General features: G+C 40.5%; 1 protein-coding gene across 3 annotated transcripts in view; it reads right to left on the minus strand.

Annotated features, from left to right (window-relative positions):
- The window catches only part of INCENP (inner centromere protein), a 32,982-nt gene that overhangs the window by 627 nt on the left and 17,695 nt on the right, over nucleotides 1–14,660 (minus strand). For all 3 annotated transcript variants that reach the window (XM_054971815.1, XM_054971816.1, XM_054971817.1), the window contains exons 8-17: nucleotides 8,848–8,899; nucleotides 8,269–8,383; nucleotides 8,046–8,183; nucleotides 4,707–4,816; nucleotides 4,504–4,615; nucleotides 4,026–4,124; nucleotides 3,347–3,495; nucleotides 3,115–3,226; nucleotides 2,822–2,902; nucleotides 456–606 (exon numbers count right to left, since the gene is read on the minus strand). In XM_054971815.1, coding sequence (XP_054827790.1) covers nucleotides 456–606; nucleotides 2,822–2,902; nucleotides 3,115–3,226; nucleotides 3,347–3,495; nucleotides 4,026–4,124; nucleotides 4,504–4,615; nucleotides 4,707–4,816; nucleotides 8,046–8,183; nucleotides 8,269–8,383; nucleotides 8,848–8,899 — 1,119 coding nt within the window. The remainder of the gene's footprint in view (nucleotides 1–455; nucleotides 607–2,821; nucleotides 2,903–3,114; nucleotides 3,227–3,346; nucleotides 3,496–4,025; nucleotides 4,125–4,503; nucleotides 4,616–4,706; nucleotides 4,817–8,045; nucleotides 8,184–8,268; nucleotides 8,384–8,847; nucleotides 8,900–14,660) is intronic.

Genomic DNA, 14,660 nt, shown 5'->3' on the forward strand with positions numbered 1-14,660 from the left:
CAGCTGGCATTTGAAAGCAGCCTTTTTTTCAGCTGATAGGAGAGGAACAACCCCCCCCTGTCAGCTAAAAAAAAGCTGCCCTTAGAAAATAGCAGCTTTTAGCAACACTATTTTTGCTGCTTTCAAAGACTGGCACCATTTTTCAACTGATGGAAGATCCCCCTCACATCAGCTGAAAAGCAGTGGGTATTGAAAGTAAAACTTTTCTTGTTGCTTGCAAGCATCAAGAAAAGTGTTGCTCTTTGCCCAAAACTCCCCAAAGCAATACGAATTGCTTTGGGAAGCTTTGCTTCGCGATTCCCGAATCTGCTCAGCAATACTGAGGCCAATTTGGGAATCCCTAATTTTTCCAAATTGGCCCAATTTGGGTTAAAAACCTAAATTGGAAACCCAAAGCGCACACCCCTAGTTCCAACACAGCTTTGAGAAAAGAGCCAAATGGATTCACAACTTACCAGTAGCCCAAGCAGGGATGGGCTTGCGGGGCTGGCTCTCATCATCTGTTGAGTCGTCACTATTCAGATCCATCCCATAATTATTCAGGTCAATCTTTGGCTGTTTGGGACCCTGTGGCGTCATTGGGTATGAGTTGCAGGAAGGTGAGTTCTGGAAGAGACAGCGAGAAATTTTATCTACTACAAAAACCATAGCAGAAAGCTGAACCTCCAGTGCAGACCAGCTAAACAGATTATGACCACTCTGCCACAAATGACCCTGGACTAGTCACTCACTGTCAGCCTAAACAGACCACCCAGGGTTGTTGAGAATAATGGGGCAGGAGGACCCTATACACCACCCTGAGCTCCTTAAATAAGCAGGATAAAAATAATCCCAAGAAACTTTTAGGCATAAACTACTTTAAAGAACTTTTTTCCTTTCAAAAAGGTATTAGTTCTCATCCAAGGGCTAAACAGCAAGGTAAATCCTTTCTTTTATGGTAAACATTTTGTGGAATGCTTCTTAATGATAAATTGCTCTCTCAACAGCAATGAAGCTCCATCTGCAGTAGATACATCCAAATAATTGGCAACTCCTAAAGGACTGCCTTTCACTACTTACTTACAGAACTGGCAGAGGAAATGGTATGGGATGACCATCCTGTGGTTTTAATAGCCGTTAGTATCAAGAACTGAATGTAGGAGGGAAGGAACCGTAGAATGTACACATAAATAGTATGGCATCTTAAAATAACCATGTTGCAGACAAGTAATGATGCAATTTAAAACATACAGAAAGCCAAGCAGATGCTCATAGAAGACATTGCTCGAAAAGTCTGATACAAAGACCAAGTTTGGGCACACAGATGAATATTACCGCTTTCTGGCAGAATTTATACTAGATTTTTGGCACATGCAGTATTTTTGCCTTCAAACTTCAGTGACATTAATGCAATTTATTTTTCACACACCTAGCTAATAGCAAAAACGTGGCATCTACAATATTTGTGTGTCATGTATGAGAATTAAGGCCAGCTCTTGAAGTGTCTTGACATTCTTTGGATTCTGCATCTCTTCTTAAGAAGTTAGAGTTGATTGTTAATTAAACTAAATGGAGATTAATAATAATGCTGGCTTGGATCCTATGAAGGAGTTCCATAGTTTCTGCTGTGGAGTGTGCTACCTCTTCTGTTAAAGCTTCCATTTGTGCGAGGGCCCACTGAACAACTGCTGATATTGCACAAATCAAAGTTTTAGTGAAAGAGGTACACACTGCGATGGGGACTTCATCTCATACACAGAACTCACTCTTAGGATCCAAGCCAAAGCACGCCAATATTTGGCTAAGGTAACTCCCAAGAAAGGAAGTTTAGGGCACCAGATTGTGCAATCAGGGGTGGGGGAGTTTCCAGCTAATTGGAAGTAGCACTGACCATGTAGTCACCTCATGGACTGGATGAGGGGAGGGAATGACAAATACTGCAAAACATTAATGTCTTGATGGACATTAATAATCCAACAATATTCAAAATTATGTACAGTTTTTAAGATATTCTGGAGTGGGGGGTCAATTCCAATTGGAAAGGACTGGACAGGGCCTTCATCAATGATCATGATGGGATGTTACCTCACAGAAAGTGTGTTTAAGAAGTGCCTTTCCCCAGAAGAATCAGTCTACCTGCTCTCTTTTCCCACCTTCACCAATCACCTTCTATTTGTTTTTAACTTCCACCTTCTGAAGAGGTATAAAGGTTGTTTCTCGCTAAGGGAGTTTTTTCCCTCCCACTGTGAAGACTAAGTCCACTGAAATTCATTACAAGTATTTGAGAATGTGAAACAAATACTGTGGTGGATCCTACCCCTATATTACAATTTCACTCAACAAAGTTTATTAAAATATTTATAGCCCAACTTTCCTTTTGACTGAAGTTTGAAGCCTTCCTCCAGATGAAGGGGCTGGAGGAAGGTTGGATCCACCCCACAGTTCAACAGTATATTAAACCTCCTTGGGGCATTCCTGTGACCATCCTCCGTCCTTGACTCCTCCATTTTACTCAACATATAAGGAGGTTTAAAAGGTTTTTATAAAGGCTAAAATGCTCAGTGCGTGCAGAGACCTGCCCCCAACATTTCCTTGAATATGCTCTAGCTACAGTACCATGCCCTCCCCTAACAGAACAAAGTCTGATCTAGAAGTTATTGCTCCTCTCAGCTCCTACATACATGAAGAAGCTGCCTTACAGTGAACCAGACCATTGGTCCATCCAGGTCTGTATTGTCTACTCAGACTGGCAGCCGCTCTCCAGGGCCTCAGGTATCGGTCTTTCACATCACCTAACGCTTTTTCACAGGGATTAGAATCTCATATCTGGCTCAAAACTCACCTGTATCTCTACTGTTACATTCAGTTGTTTACTGCCAACTGTTGCATCAGAAGTTGTTTTCTGCTTCTGCTGCTCCTCTTGCTATTAAAAAAAAAATCACATACTGATAATGGGTCATTGCTCCCACTTTCCAGGTCTTGGAAAAAGCACGTATGATTTGTCTAATCAATTTCCCTCTTAATGTTTCTCCTGAACTGGTGGGGCTGCTTGTGACAAAATAATGACAGCTATCAGCACTGAAGCTATGCACTAAAAGGAAGAAAATAACTTTGAAAATTGACCAGACTTGTTACCAGTTTCCTCTCTTTTTCTTCCGTCTCTTTCTGAAGCTGTTCCTTCTCTTTAGCAGCCATTAATTCTCTTTGCAGACGAGCAGCCTTCTCTTTCTCTTTCTGCTCGTGCTCCCTGTAATCAAACAGACTGCTGCAGCATGATTCTCAAAATGGAGACAGGTGCACCAGTGATCGCTTGAGCAGCTCTATCAGTCATCCTTTTCATGTCAAAGTTTGGAATAAATGTACTCACTGTTGTGCTTGAAGCTTTTCCTGTTCTCTCTTTTTCTCCAGCTCTCTCTCAGCAGCCAGCTTTTTTTCCAGCTCTGCAACCTGCCTAGCTTTCTCTTGTTCTTCCTCCTTTTTCTTCTGCATTAGCTCCTGCAGTCTGCGTTCTTCCTCCTGCACACAAAAAAGGATATTGCTGCCGAGCAGGTTTCAGAGAACTTGAGCCAACTGGTTTGAGAGTAATGAGCTAATAGGCCAGGGCAAACCTGACCAGATGGCTCGTAAGACCCTCCACAGAACTAGTTGAATCCTACATCTGGGTCTCCTGAAACATGTTTAGCATTATCTTAAATCCCAAATTAGGTTTCCCGTTCAGACATCTGAAGATGTCACAGTCTTCAAGTATTTCAGGTTATACAGTCTGCCTTGATAATCTAATCTAATCCTTCTAATCATGAGAGGTACAGCGTTTCTGATGAGTACAAGATTCTAAAAAGGGCTGTGTATGGTTTGTTTTACTTACTACTATAAAACTATGTAGTTCTGGATAGATTCACAAAAGTGAAAAACATCTTTATTGGTTGAAGCCATATGGCTTTGAATTCAGAAAATGGGAAGATGTTACTCTGGGTTCCTTCTAGGCCTCTTATATATCCAAGTCACTCCCATGTCCTCTTCTCTTGCTTATACAACCTCCGCCTTACCAGATGCAGAGCTCTCTGTTTACGGGCTTCAAGTTCTTCAGCCTTCTTCGCAGCTGCAGCCCTTTTCATTTTTTCTTCTGCAATTTTCTCTTCTCGCACCTAGAAGAGGTTATGTTTACATCTTGCTTTTATACGGGGCAAATTCCCCCTTGTACATGCTGTGTAAAGTACCTTTGTACCCAAACTCAACATTTGATAAATTAATAAGAACACAGATGACTGACAGATTTACCATTCTAATGTTTTCAGAGACAATGGTTGTAGAAGCATGGCTTGTTGGGCTTGCAAGAAATTTAAGCCTGTAATTCTGAAGCTAAGCTTGTTAATTAAAAACCCTTTTCCTTATAGAGTTTCTACAACAAGGGTCAGTCCAAGGTAACATATAACAAGAATTTCAAAACTTAGCTCTATTGCTGCCATTACTCTAGCTACCACCCACCTGACCAATGCTTAAACTGTTAGCCACATTTAAATTTACCTTCTCATTATGCTGAGCTAGTTTTTGCTCTAGGAGTTTTTTTTTCTCCTCTTCCCTCTGCTCGGCCCGCTCACGAGCCTGCAGCACCTTGCGGAGGCGCTCCTCACGCTTCCTGATGCCACATGAGAGAATCCAGTTAGAAACAATTCAAAAACAACTTTTAAAAAGATCAACCTGAAGACAGTATGAATGTATACATATACCGCTTCATCTCTTCCAGTCGCCGTCTCTTCTCTTCCTCCATTTTCTGTTTTCTCTGCTGCTCAGCCTCCTCCTTCTTCTTTAAGTTCTCCAAACGCTGCCTCTCCTTTTCCTAGGTATTAGGAAGCACGTATTAGGACACTACAAGTGCACCCGTACATACAGTTACTATTATGGAGTACACGCAAGTTAGAAAGATAAGCAACTAATTACAGTTTCAGCCAAGGAAAGAAATTTCTCTGTACTAGGGAAATGCATCTAAAAGTCAGGCGTATTCTTGGATAGATGAATATCCAAGACTAGAGAAAGAATCATAGCTATGCCCATTTAGCTACTGGGATTTGGAAGGGGAGCATTTTGAGAGCATAACAAGCAGTGTGAGAAATCAAAATTCTAATTCTTAGAATTAAGCTACACTTACTATGATACCAAATGCAAGTTCATTTTTCAATTTGCTCTGGAAGCAGCAGACTCTAATTTCAAAAATATTCTAATACAAGCTTGTTTCAAGATCAGCAAGGTTTAAAAAGCCCATGCAGATACAACAGAATGTTAACCATTAATTCCAGCAGTCTCCTTGTTCTGCCCCAGCCAACACAATGCCTACACATTTCAGAAAGAGCCAGAACCCAGCCAAGACCTCAGGCCACCCTCATGCAGTTTTTAAGCTCCTAATTATGTACAAGCCAGTGCAGCTTTTAACACTTAAACAGAAAAACTGCACCTGTAAACAGTTATCTTCTACATTTTTATCAAGCTACAACAGCATTTCCCCATATAGAACAGTAGCTACAGAGCATAAGGAAGAGAAAAATGGCACATAAATTTTAGAAAGTATTTAGTGCTCTCTACTTAGTTGGAGAGGCAGGTGTCAACGATCTGATGGTGGTCCATAAGAATTTCATCACACTGTACAGGCTGTGTATTGATATTTACTAGTTCTCTGAAAGCAGCCACCAACCGACAGACTTCTGTTATCACCACAAATGCATTAGAATAAGTAGCTGGATTGGATGTTCTCTCACTACAGAAACTGGCTCTTTCCCAAAATAATCCTCCCCTCCACCACATCTGTACTCTTGTAGACGAAACTCTTTCTGGCAATGGTTAGATCAAGATACATTGAAATTAAACCTCTCACTGCCTCCTCAGAAAAGAGAAATCCGTCTGTGGAGATCAGAGGTTCACAGTGTGGTCAGCAATGGGAACAGACCACAGCAAACCCATTGCAGTTTACTTAGCAATAGCTGTTACAGTGGATACATTGTGAAGGCCATAACTAGCTTATGTGTAGAAGATGCAAATAAAAACTGCATCATCCTGGCAGATTATCACACCAGATGGTGAACTTATTTTCCAAAACTGTTAATGAAATGTGAACAGCTTGAATTAGACACACTGTACAGAGATCTAAATCAATAATAAATTTGTCCTACTTTACTAGCCTCCATTTCCTAACTTATCCCTGCAAACATTTACAAGTTCATTGCTCAAAGTCAACTTCTGCAAGTCCTCCCAGCAGAGTATATCAAATCTTAATCACTATGAGGCACCACAAGCACCTTGGATATGGCAGTAATGCAAGTTTTAGTCCCATGTGGTGCGATAGAAGGAGAAAGTCTTCAAATAGCAGCTTCAGGAATACAAGATGGAAGAATTTCTACATGCTCCAACGCAAGGCTCAACTGAGACAAATGATGGAAGCTTGGGACATACAGAACCTCTCCACATTTCTGGCATTTTCTCCAGCTCAAGCCTTCCACTAACACAGGTCTTTGTGCTGGAAGAAAGCACCACAGTTAGCAGAATAGTTCTATAGAACCCAAACCGGTGAATTTATTAAAGCATTTAGCTGCAATGAAGGGCTACTTCACCTAAGTGACGGCAAGGAAAGCCAGAGACTACAACAAGGTGCTCCAGCCAAATACAGCTGCCTGATGAGTCTACCAGTGGTCTACATTTCTTGTATTCACTTCTCTTTTTAAAGTACTCACTTAAACCTCAGAGTGTAATGGGTGAAGTGCCTCAAACATAAAAGATAATGGGTTTTGACAGGATTTTCCTGGAGCCAGCAAAAGTCAAGAATGTTCTTCCTTTTTTTTCTTTATTGTGCTCCTTTGCGACCTGCTCTGAAATCTAAATCTAAAGTCAACTGAGAAAACACCTAAGCTGAGACAATTCAAGTGGAAAAAATGTAAAATATGATCATGTTTTTGAAATTTTAATACAGTAATTCTGTAATAGTGTGATTTCATTAAGCAGCAGACTGTTTTCCTTGGAAAAACTAGTAAATAAATGGTGGACTTCCCTTTAGAAGGAAGCAGTGCTAGGTCACTAGGTAGGTTAGGGATACCACTCAACAACAAATGTGTTAACGATGTGCAAATACATCTAGTGTAGGATCAATCTCATTACTTACAACAAACCCCAGCTGTATGAAGGAAAGATTGAGATGTAGTTAATAACTTTGAAAGTTAACACCAAATAGTGCTCTAATGCAGAGGGAACTACACTCTTAGTTCATACTATTCTGATTCCTCATCACTTTGTTGATTTTTGACTCACCTCCGTTCTCTTCCACAGCTAACATAAAGCAACCTGTTGCATTGCCCCAATGTCAAGTTACCCTGTGAAGTAGGAGAGGCTTGCCAAATTGGAGAGCTGCAAAAAAACTTATGCGAAAGGCCTACTGAAATGTTGAAGTTTGGTATATAGGATAGAATTGCAGTTTGCAAAAAAAGCACCTAAAGCAAGACACCTGCAGCCAAAGAGATGGCTACTTAGGTCCAATTAAAGAACTAAATCTAGCCCTACCCATCCTGTGTTCTGCGCAGGATTCTGTCTCCCAAGGGAAGCTCCCTTGACTACCCTCTACTTTTATAATAACAGGATGACCCCTCCAGAGCCTCTTTGTGAGCTTTTTGCACATTATTTTTCTTCTCCAGTCTCAAATCTTTCAGCTCTTACTCTCTTCCCCTACACCCAGTATGGGCTCCCTGCTGCCCTCAGACTCTACTGCCCTAGACCCAAGTACATTTTTTTTTCCAAATCCCAAATGTCATCTCAGTTAGGGCAAGGCAAAAGTTTCAGGTCCAACTTTAAAATGGATTTCAGAATGTCTATGAAGCTTAAGACTCAGGAGTTGACCACTTGAGAATTTATCATTTGCTTTACATTGTCACCATGGGATCTGGCATAGACCATCACTACTGAGCCAATTTTTCGGGAACTTGACCTTTCTGTGTGATATTTGCGAGTCAGTTATTCTACTGTCTCTTTACTACTTTTTAAATAACTTTCAGTGCAGAATTGATCTACTTTTTGCAGCGACTCCCTCTTACCTTGGGATTGGTTCGGACAGGAGTATTGTGTTTGAGAAATGATTTTATGGCGCTGTTTCGGCTCACAGAGCCAGGTGTCATCATGAGAACTTGGTTCTTATGTACAGTGTGTAAGAAAGTCTTGAAAGGGCGCACAACCTGAAAAAGCACAGAATGTTATCAGTCTTTAAAAAGCAACCAACGAGACCATGGCGTGCTCGTGAGGATAGAGCATTTGTCTTACCTTACTAGCAGGGCACTGAGGGGATGGTGACTTTTTCCTTGGAGGGGAGAGCTCATCCTCTGTAGGCTGCCCATCGTATAACTCATTCACTGCTCTCTTATAGCTTGCCTTTCGTCTACAAGTGTTAATATAGTATTCACTACTCAGAAAAGTACAGAAGTCTAGCACCCCCATTTCACAGGGTAGGGGAGGACCCTAACCCTCCCCACATTGTTTCCTACCATTCCCTCTTTCACTTCTCTTTAGAGCACTAAACCCCTTTCATCACCCACAACTGGTGCATGATTCTGCCAATCACCCACGGGAAAGGGGGAGAAATCTGCTTTCTGTGGTATCTTCCTCCACAAGAGGGTGGTACCTGGCTCTAAAACCCACACCTTTTTCTTTTCAGCTCGACTAGATAGCTAGGCTCTTAAACCTCATGCCAATTCCCAGCCAAGATGAACAAGGAAGGTGATTGCTTTGTACATAGGCAGAATCTGTATGGGTACCCAAAGTCTGTTGGACAACAATTCAAAAAGATAGCTTCTGAACAAAATGAGCCATGGCGTTCACCAAACAATCCAAAGAAAACCATACCTGACACTCTGAGGTTGCTCTTGGACCTTAGCATTCTTTTCAAAGTTGTTCTCTGTAGAGAAAGAAAAATCATCATCAGTGCTGAATAATTTGAGACTTCCGGTTTGGGATTCATGGAGGTCTGACGCAGCTCCAACTGTGGAGCTGACCGGACTGCCGTTTTAAGCGGCCGGCGGGGGCAAAATAGCCCGCGGCCGACTGCTCTCAGGCGGAGAGCAGGCAAAGAACGCTCAAGACCTCAGGGCGCGTTGATCTCGGGCGAGGGGGGGCTCTACGCGACGGGCCCCCTCACGACCCTTGAGGTCCCACCCTGTGACAGGTTGGCTATGATCTCTGCGGCAGTTTCGGGGCCAATGCGGTTGGCATAAGACCTACGTACCCAAGCTTCAACAGGGGAAAGAGGAGTAGAGGAGAAACGAAGATTGAAACAGTGATTACAACCCACGGAAAGTGAATGGGAAGGTAAAGATCACTATTTTCTGATACGGGACAGATTGTTAAAAGTAAAGAAGATTAAAAGTAGATTTTAAAACTGCAACAGGCTAACTATAAGGAGGAGAAGACTCGGCAAGAGTCGAAATAGAAAAAAGACTAAGTTTAAAGAAGTTATTAAAGAATTTGGACTATTGTTTTGAATACTTGCGGTTATGGAGCTGTGAGAAAATTTTACCATCGCGAGAGCTACTGCGGGAAGTTGGGAGACAGGAAGTACGTAATAACAATAGAGTTGCTGGAGAGAAGCGGCCCCTGCCGGAGGGCAGGAAGAAGGGAATCGCCATCTTTGAAAGGGGAAAAGCCGCGGCTTCAGCGGAAGAGGAAGTAAGCCATTTTGGATTACAAAAACCATAGAAGAACCATAGAGAAAAGACGCCCGACATTTTGGATTTTCTAAAAGTTTTTTCTTTGCAAAAAGACCGGGACATTTAAATTAAAAATTAAAAAGACACTAAATTTTACGCCACGGAGTTAAGGAAGAGGGCGGACTCGTGGGAGCGAGCTAAGGCAAGCCCCACGATGTTGAAAAAAGAGTGGCAATCGGCAATAGAGAACCTAGACAAAAAACTCTTAGAAGTGATTAAAGAACTTAAGGACATGAAACCGGAGCTGATTAAAGAGGTTAAACAGACAGTGAAAAGTGAGCTGTCAGAAGTAAAGAAAGGTATGGAAACAATGCAAAATGAACTGCAAGGAACACAGCAGAGAGTTAAAGTAGTAGAAGGCGCGGTGGAGAATTTAGCTGACACGCAACAAACAGAGATGAGGCTGATGAGGGGGAGAATGGCGGTTGCGGAAAGTAAACACATGGAGAAGCAGCTAAGATTTCGCGGCTTGCCGGAAGTGGAAGGAAAGACAGCGCAAGAACAGATGACTGAGGTGTTAGCTGAATACCTGGGGAAGGAGGAGGAGGAAGTTGTGGCTATCCTGGACGTGGTATATCGTGTAAATTCAAGAATTGCAACCCAGAGGAAATTACCAAGAGATGTGATTGTGCAATTCACGACCCGAAATATGAAAGAGAAGATTGTGACTAAACAGTTTCAAGATCCATTGGAGATTGACGGCAAGACGATTATCATTATGAAGGAATTACCCAGATCGGTGTTATTGGACCGGAAAAAATATAAGGCGCTAATTCAGATTTTGAAGGACATGAAAATCAGGTACAGATGGGAATTACCAGAAGGAGTGTCCTTTGAATTTGGAGGGGCCAAAAAATGCATCAGATCTGAACGAGAGATGGAGCGATTTATAAGAGACAATGAAAAGGACTTACCAGCAACAAGATTATGATTATGGAGTGTAAAGTTTTATCTTGGAATGTAAATGGACTTAATTCACCGAATAAGAGAAAAAGCATTTTTCACTGGCTATTAAAACAAAAATGTGATATTGTATGTTTGCAAGAGACCCATATTCGAAAACAAGATGTAAAGTATCTAAAATCAAAAAAATTGGGCAATGATTTTGCAGCGGCCTCTAATAAGAAAAAAAGAGGAGTAGTGCTTTATATTAAAGAGGAGCTGCAGCCAAAGTTTGTAATGAAAGATGTGGAAGCCAGATTTATAGCAGTGGAATGCGTATGGAATTCAAAGAGAGTGCTGGTAGTTGGAATTTATGCACCTAATGGAGCAAAAGAAAGCTTCTTTGAGGATTTAAGGAAGCAACTAGATGAACTTTCATATGACCAGATAATACTTGCTGGAGACTTCAATGGAGTGACAAATTTGGATTTAGACAAAAAATCATCAACTGCACAAAAGAAGAGAGGACTGCTACCAACGTTGTTTTTTGAATTGATACAACAGGAAACCTTAGAAGATGTATGGAGAAGACAAAACCCGAAAAGCAGACAATTTACGTTCTACTCCGCAAGACACTTTACACTATCGAGAATTGATATGATCTGGGCCTCAAAAGACTTAGCGTTATGGACTAAGGAAGTGGAAATAATGCCGATGGTAGGCTCGGATCATAATCCAATTATGTGGAAATTGGGGAGAAGGAGCAAAAGGAAAGGATGGAGAATAAATGAGGACTTACTTCAAGAGGGAGAGAATATGAAGATGCTGAGAAGAGAGACAAAGTTCTTCATACAATACAACATGAATAAAGAAGTACCAACCAACAAGGTTTGGGACACTTACAAGGCGGTAATTAGGGGCATACTAATGGACTTAAATGGAAGAGCCAGAAAAAAGAAAGAGGAGAAGAGACAGGAGATTATGGAGAAAATAAAAGCCAAAGAAATACAGTTAAAGAAGAGACCAGGGAAAAAGAAAATTTATCAGGACATTAAAATATTACAAGAACAGCTGACAGCAATGAATAATAAAGAATTGGAGTGGAATCTTAAAAGACTGAATCAAAAAGGGTTTGAAGGTGCAAACAAACCTGGGAAATATTTGGCATGGCAATTGAAAAAGAGAAAGGAAAAGAAAACAATAAATAAAATATGTGAAGATAACAAAACGTATTTGGAACAGACATCCATTAGTAGAGCCTTCTATAAATTTTATGCTAAATTGTATAAGAAAGAGGTGAATAAAGAATCAATAGCGACATATTTGGAGAAAATGAAGCTCCCAGTAATCTCGGAAGCGTGGAGAGACAGACTGAACAACGAAGTAACGGATGAGGAAATAAAAATGGCAATACAATCAACAAATTTGGGAAAGGCGCCAGGGCCAGACGGACTTACAGCCAAATTTTATAAGACAATGGCCAACGAACTGGTACCATTCCTAAAAGAAGTGATCAATGGAGTATTAAAGGATCAAGGGATTCCAGATACCTGGAAGGAAGCTAACATTTCATTGATCCCCAAAGAGGGCCAAGATTTGACTAATGTGAAAAATTACAGACCCATATCCTTACTTAATAATGACTATAAAATCTTTGCGAAGATACTGGCAGAGAGAGTGAAGGGATGGCTTTCGGAAGTTATTGAGGAGGAACAAGCAGGTTTTTTACCTGGTAGACAAATCAGAGACAATTTAAGGACAGTGATCAATGCTATTGAGTATTATGATAAGCGTTGTGACAAAGAGGTTGGTTTCTTCTTTGTTGATGCTGAAAAAGCGTTTGACAATTTGAACTGGGACTTTATGTTTGCCACTATGGAAAAGCTACAAATGGGAGAAAGATTCATAAGAGCAGTTAAAGAAATCTACAGAGACCAGAATGCAGCAATTGTGGTGAATGATGAGACTACTAAGAAATTGACTATAAGTAAAGGAACAAGACAAGGTTGCCCGTTGTCTCCGCTGTTATTCATTTTGGTATTGGAGATACTGATGATACAAATACGACAAGATGAAGAAATCCGCGGAATAAAAATAAAAGACTTTTCTTATAAGGTCAGAGCATTTGCGGACGATATAATGTTAATTGTGGAAGACCCAATGGAGAATATGCCAAAAGTGATAGAGAAGATCAAGGAGTTCGGAGATTTGGCAGGGTTTTATATTAACAAAAAGAAGTCAAAGATACTATGCAAAAATATGACTAAGCAAAAACAACAACTGTTAATGGAAATAACGGACTGTGAAGTAACAACTAAGGTGAAATATTTGGGAGTTGAACTGACTGCAAAGAATATAGATCTATTCAAAAATAACTACGAAAAATTATGGACTCAGATTGAGCAAGATTTGATCAAATGGAATAGATTGAATTTGTCATGGTTGGGAAGGATTGCAGCAGTTAAGATGAACGTGTTACCAAGAGTAATGTTTTTGTTACAGACAATACCAATTATCCGAGACTCTAAGCTGTTTGAAAAATGGCAGAGGAAAATATCAGACTTTGTTTGGGCAGGCAAGAAGCCTCGAGTGAAAATGAAAGTTTTACAAGATGCAAAGGAAAGAGGCGGAATGCAACTGCCCAATCTAAGACTTTACTATGATGCAATCTGCCTAGTGTGGCTGAAAGACTGGATGACGCTGAAGAATAAGAAATTATTGGCCCTAGAGGGATATAAAAAAATATTCGGATGGCATGCATACCTATGGTACGATAAAGTAAAAGTGAACTCTATGTTCTTACATCATTACATACGGAAAAGCCTATTTGCAACTTGGAAGAAGTACAGAGACTTTCTACAAGAAGGAACCCCCATGTGGGTGGTTCCATATGAAGTAATAGATCCGAGAGCTGTCGATACTGAGCAACAGTGTTTAACATATAAGGAGATAACCCGAATAGAATCTTCCAAACTTAAAATAAAGACACAGGACGAGTTATCACCCAACTATGATTGGTTTCAGTATAGGCAGATCAGAGATCTCTACAATTCGGACTGTGCAAAGGGAGGCATAAGAACAGAGAATTCGGAATTAGAGCAGACACTTTTAAAAGAGGATAAGAAGGAAATTTCCAAGGTATACCAAGTACTGTTGAAATGGTATACTGAAGATGAAATAGTTAAAGTACAAATGGTGAAGTGGGCCATAAATTTTAACAAAGAAATAACAATGGAGGCATGGGAACACTTGTGGAAAAACACAATGAAGACTACAACGTGTACTAATATTAAAGAGAACATTTACAAAATGATCTATCGCTGGTACAAGACACCAAAGAAGATTGCGCTAGGGAATCTGAACACTTCTAATAAATGCTGGAAATGTAAAAAACATGAGGGCTCTCTGTATCATATGTGGTGGACGTGTGAGGTAGCTAGGCAGTACTGGGGAGAAATAATAAAAGTAATAAGTGAGATTCTACAATTTCAAATCAATAAGAACCCAGAACTCCTGCTACTGAACTTGGGAATGGAGAATATTCCAGCCCAATATAGAACATTGCTATTTTACATGACAGCGGCGGCCAGACTTTTGTATGCGCAAAAATGGAAAGTACAAGAAGTGCCAACTATTGAGGACTGGACTTACAAATTGCTGTATATGGCCGAAATGGACAAAATGACAAGAAAATTGAGAAATCTGGACCCAGGACAGTTCAACACAGACTGGGAGAAGCTGAAGCAATACGTGTTGAAGAAATGGGAGGTGGGAGGAGAACTGTGGCAGTTTGAGAACTATTGAAACATGACAAAATGTAGAGGGGGGTGACTTTACCGGAGGGTAGAGAGAGAAATGAAAATGTCTAAGCAGTTATCTTGTTAGATCGTTATATATAGAAAAATATATAGAATATGGATAGAAAATAACTAACTATAAGGACCGACTAATTAATATTGTTTCTGGTATAAACGTGTAATATGTTAAACTGAATAAGTCTACCTGAAGAAATATATGGATCAAATTGATTGATAACTTTTGACGATAGTTATATAGATGTATAATTAAAGA

Source organism: Eublepharis macularius, chromosome 2, assembly GCF_028583425.1.
Source record: "Eublepharis macularius isolate TG4126 chromosome 2, MPM_Emac_v1.0, whole genome shotgun sequence".
NCBI lineage: Eukaryota > Metazoa > Chordata > Lepidosauria > Squamata > Eublepharidae > Eublepharis > Eublepharis macularius.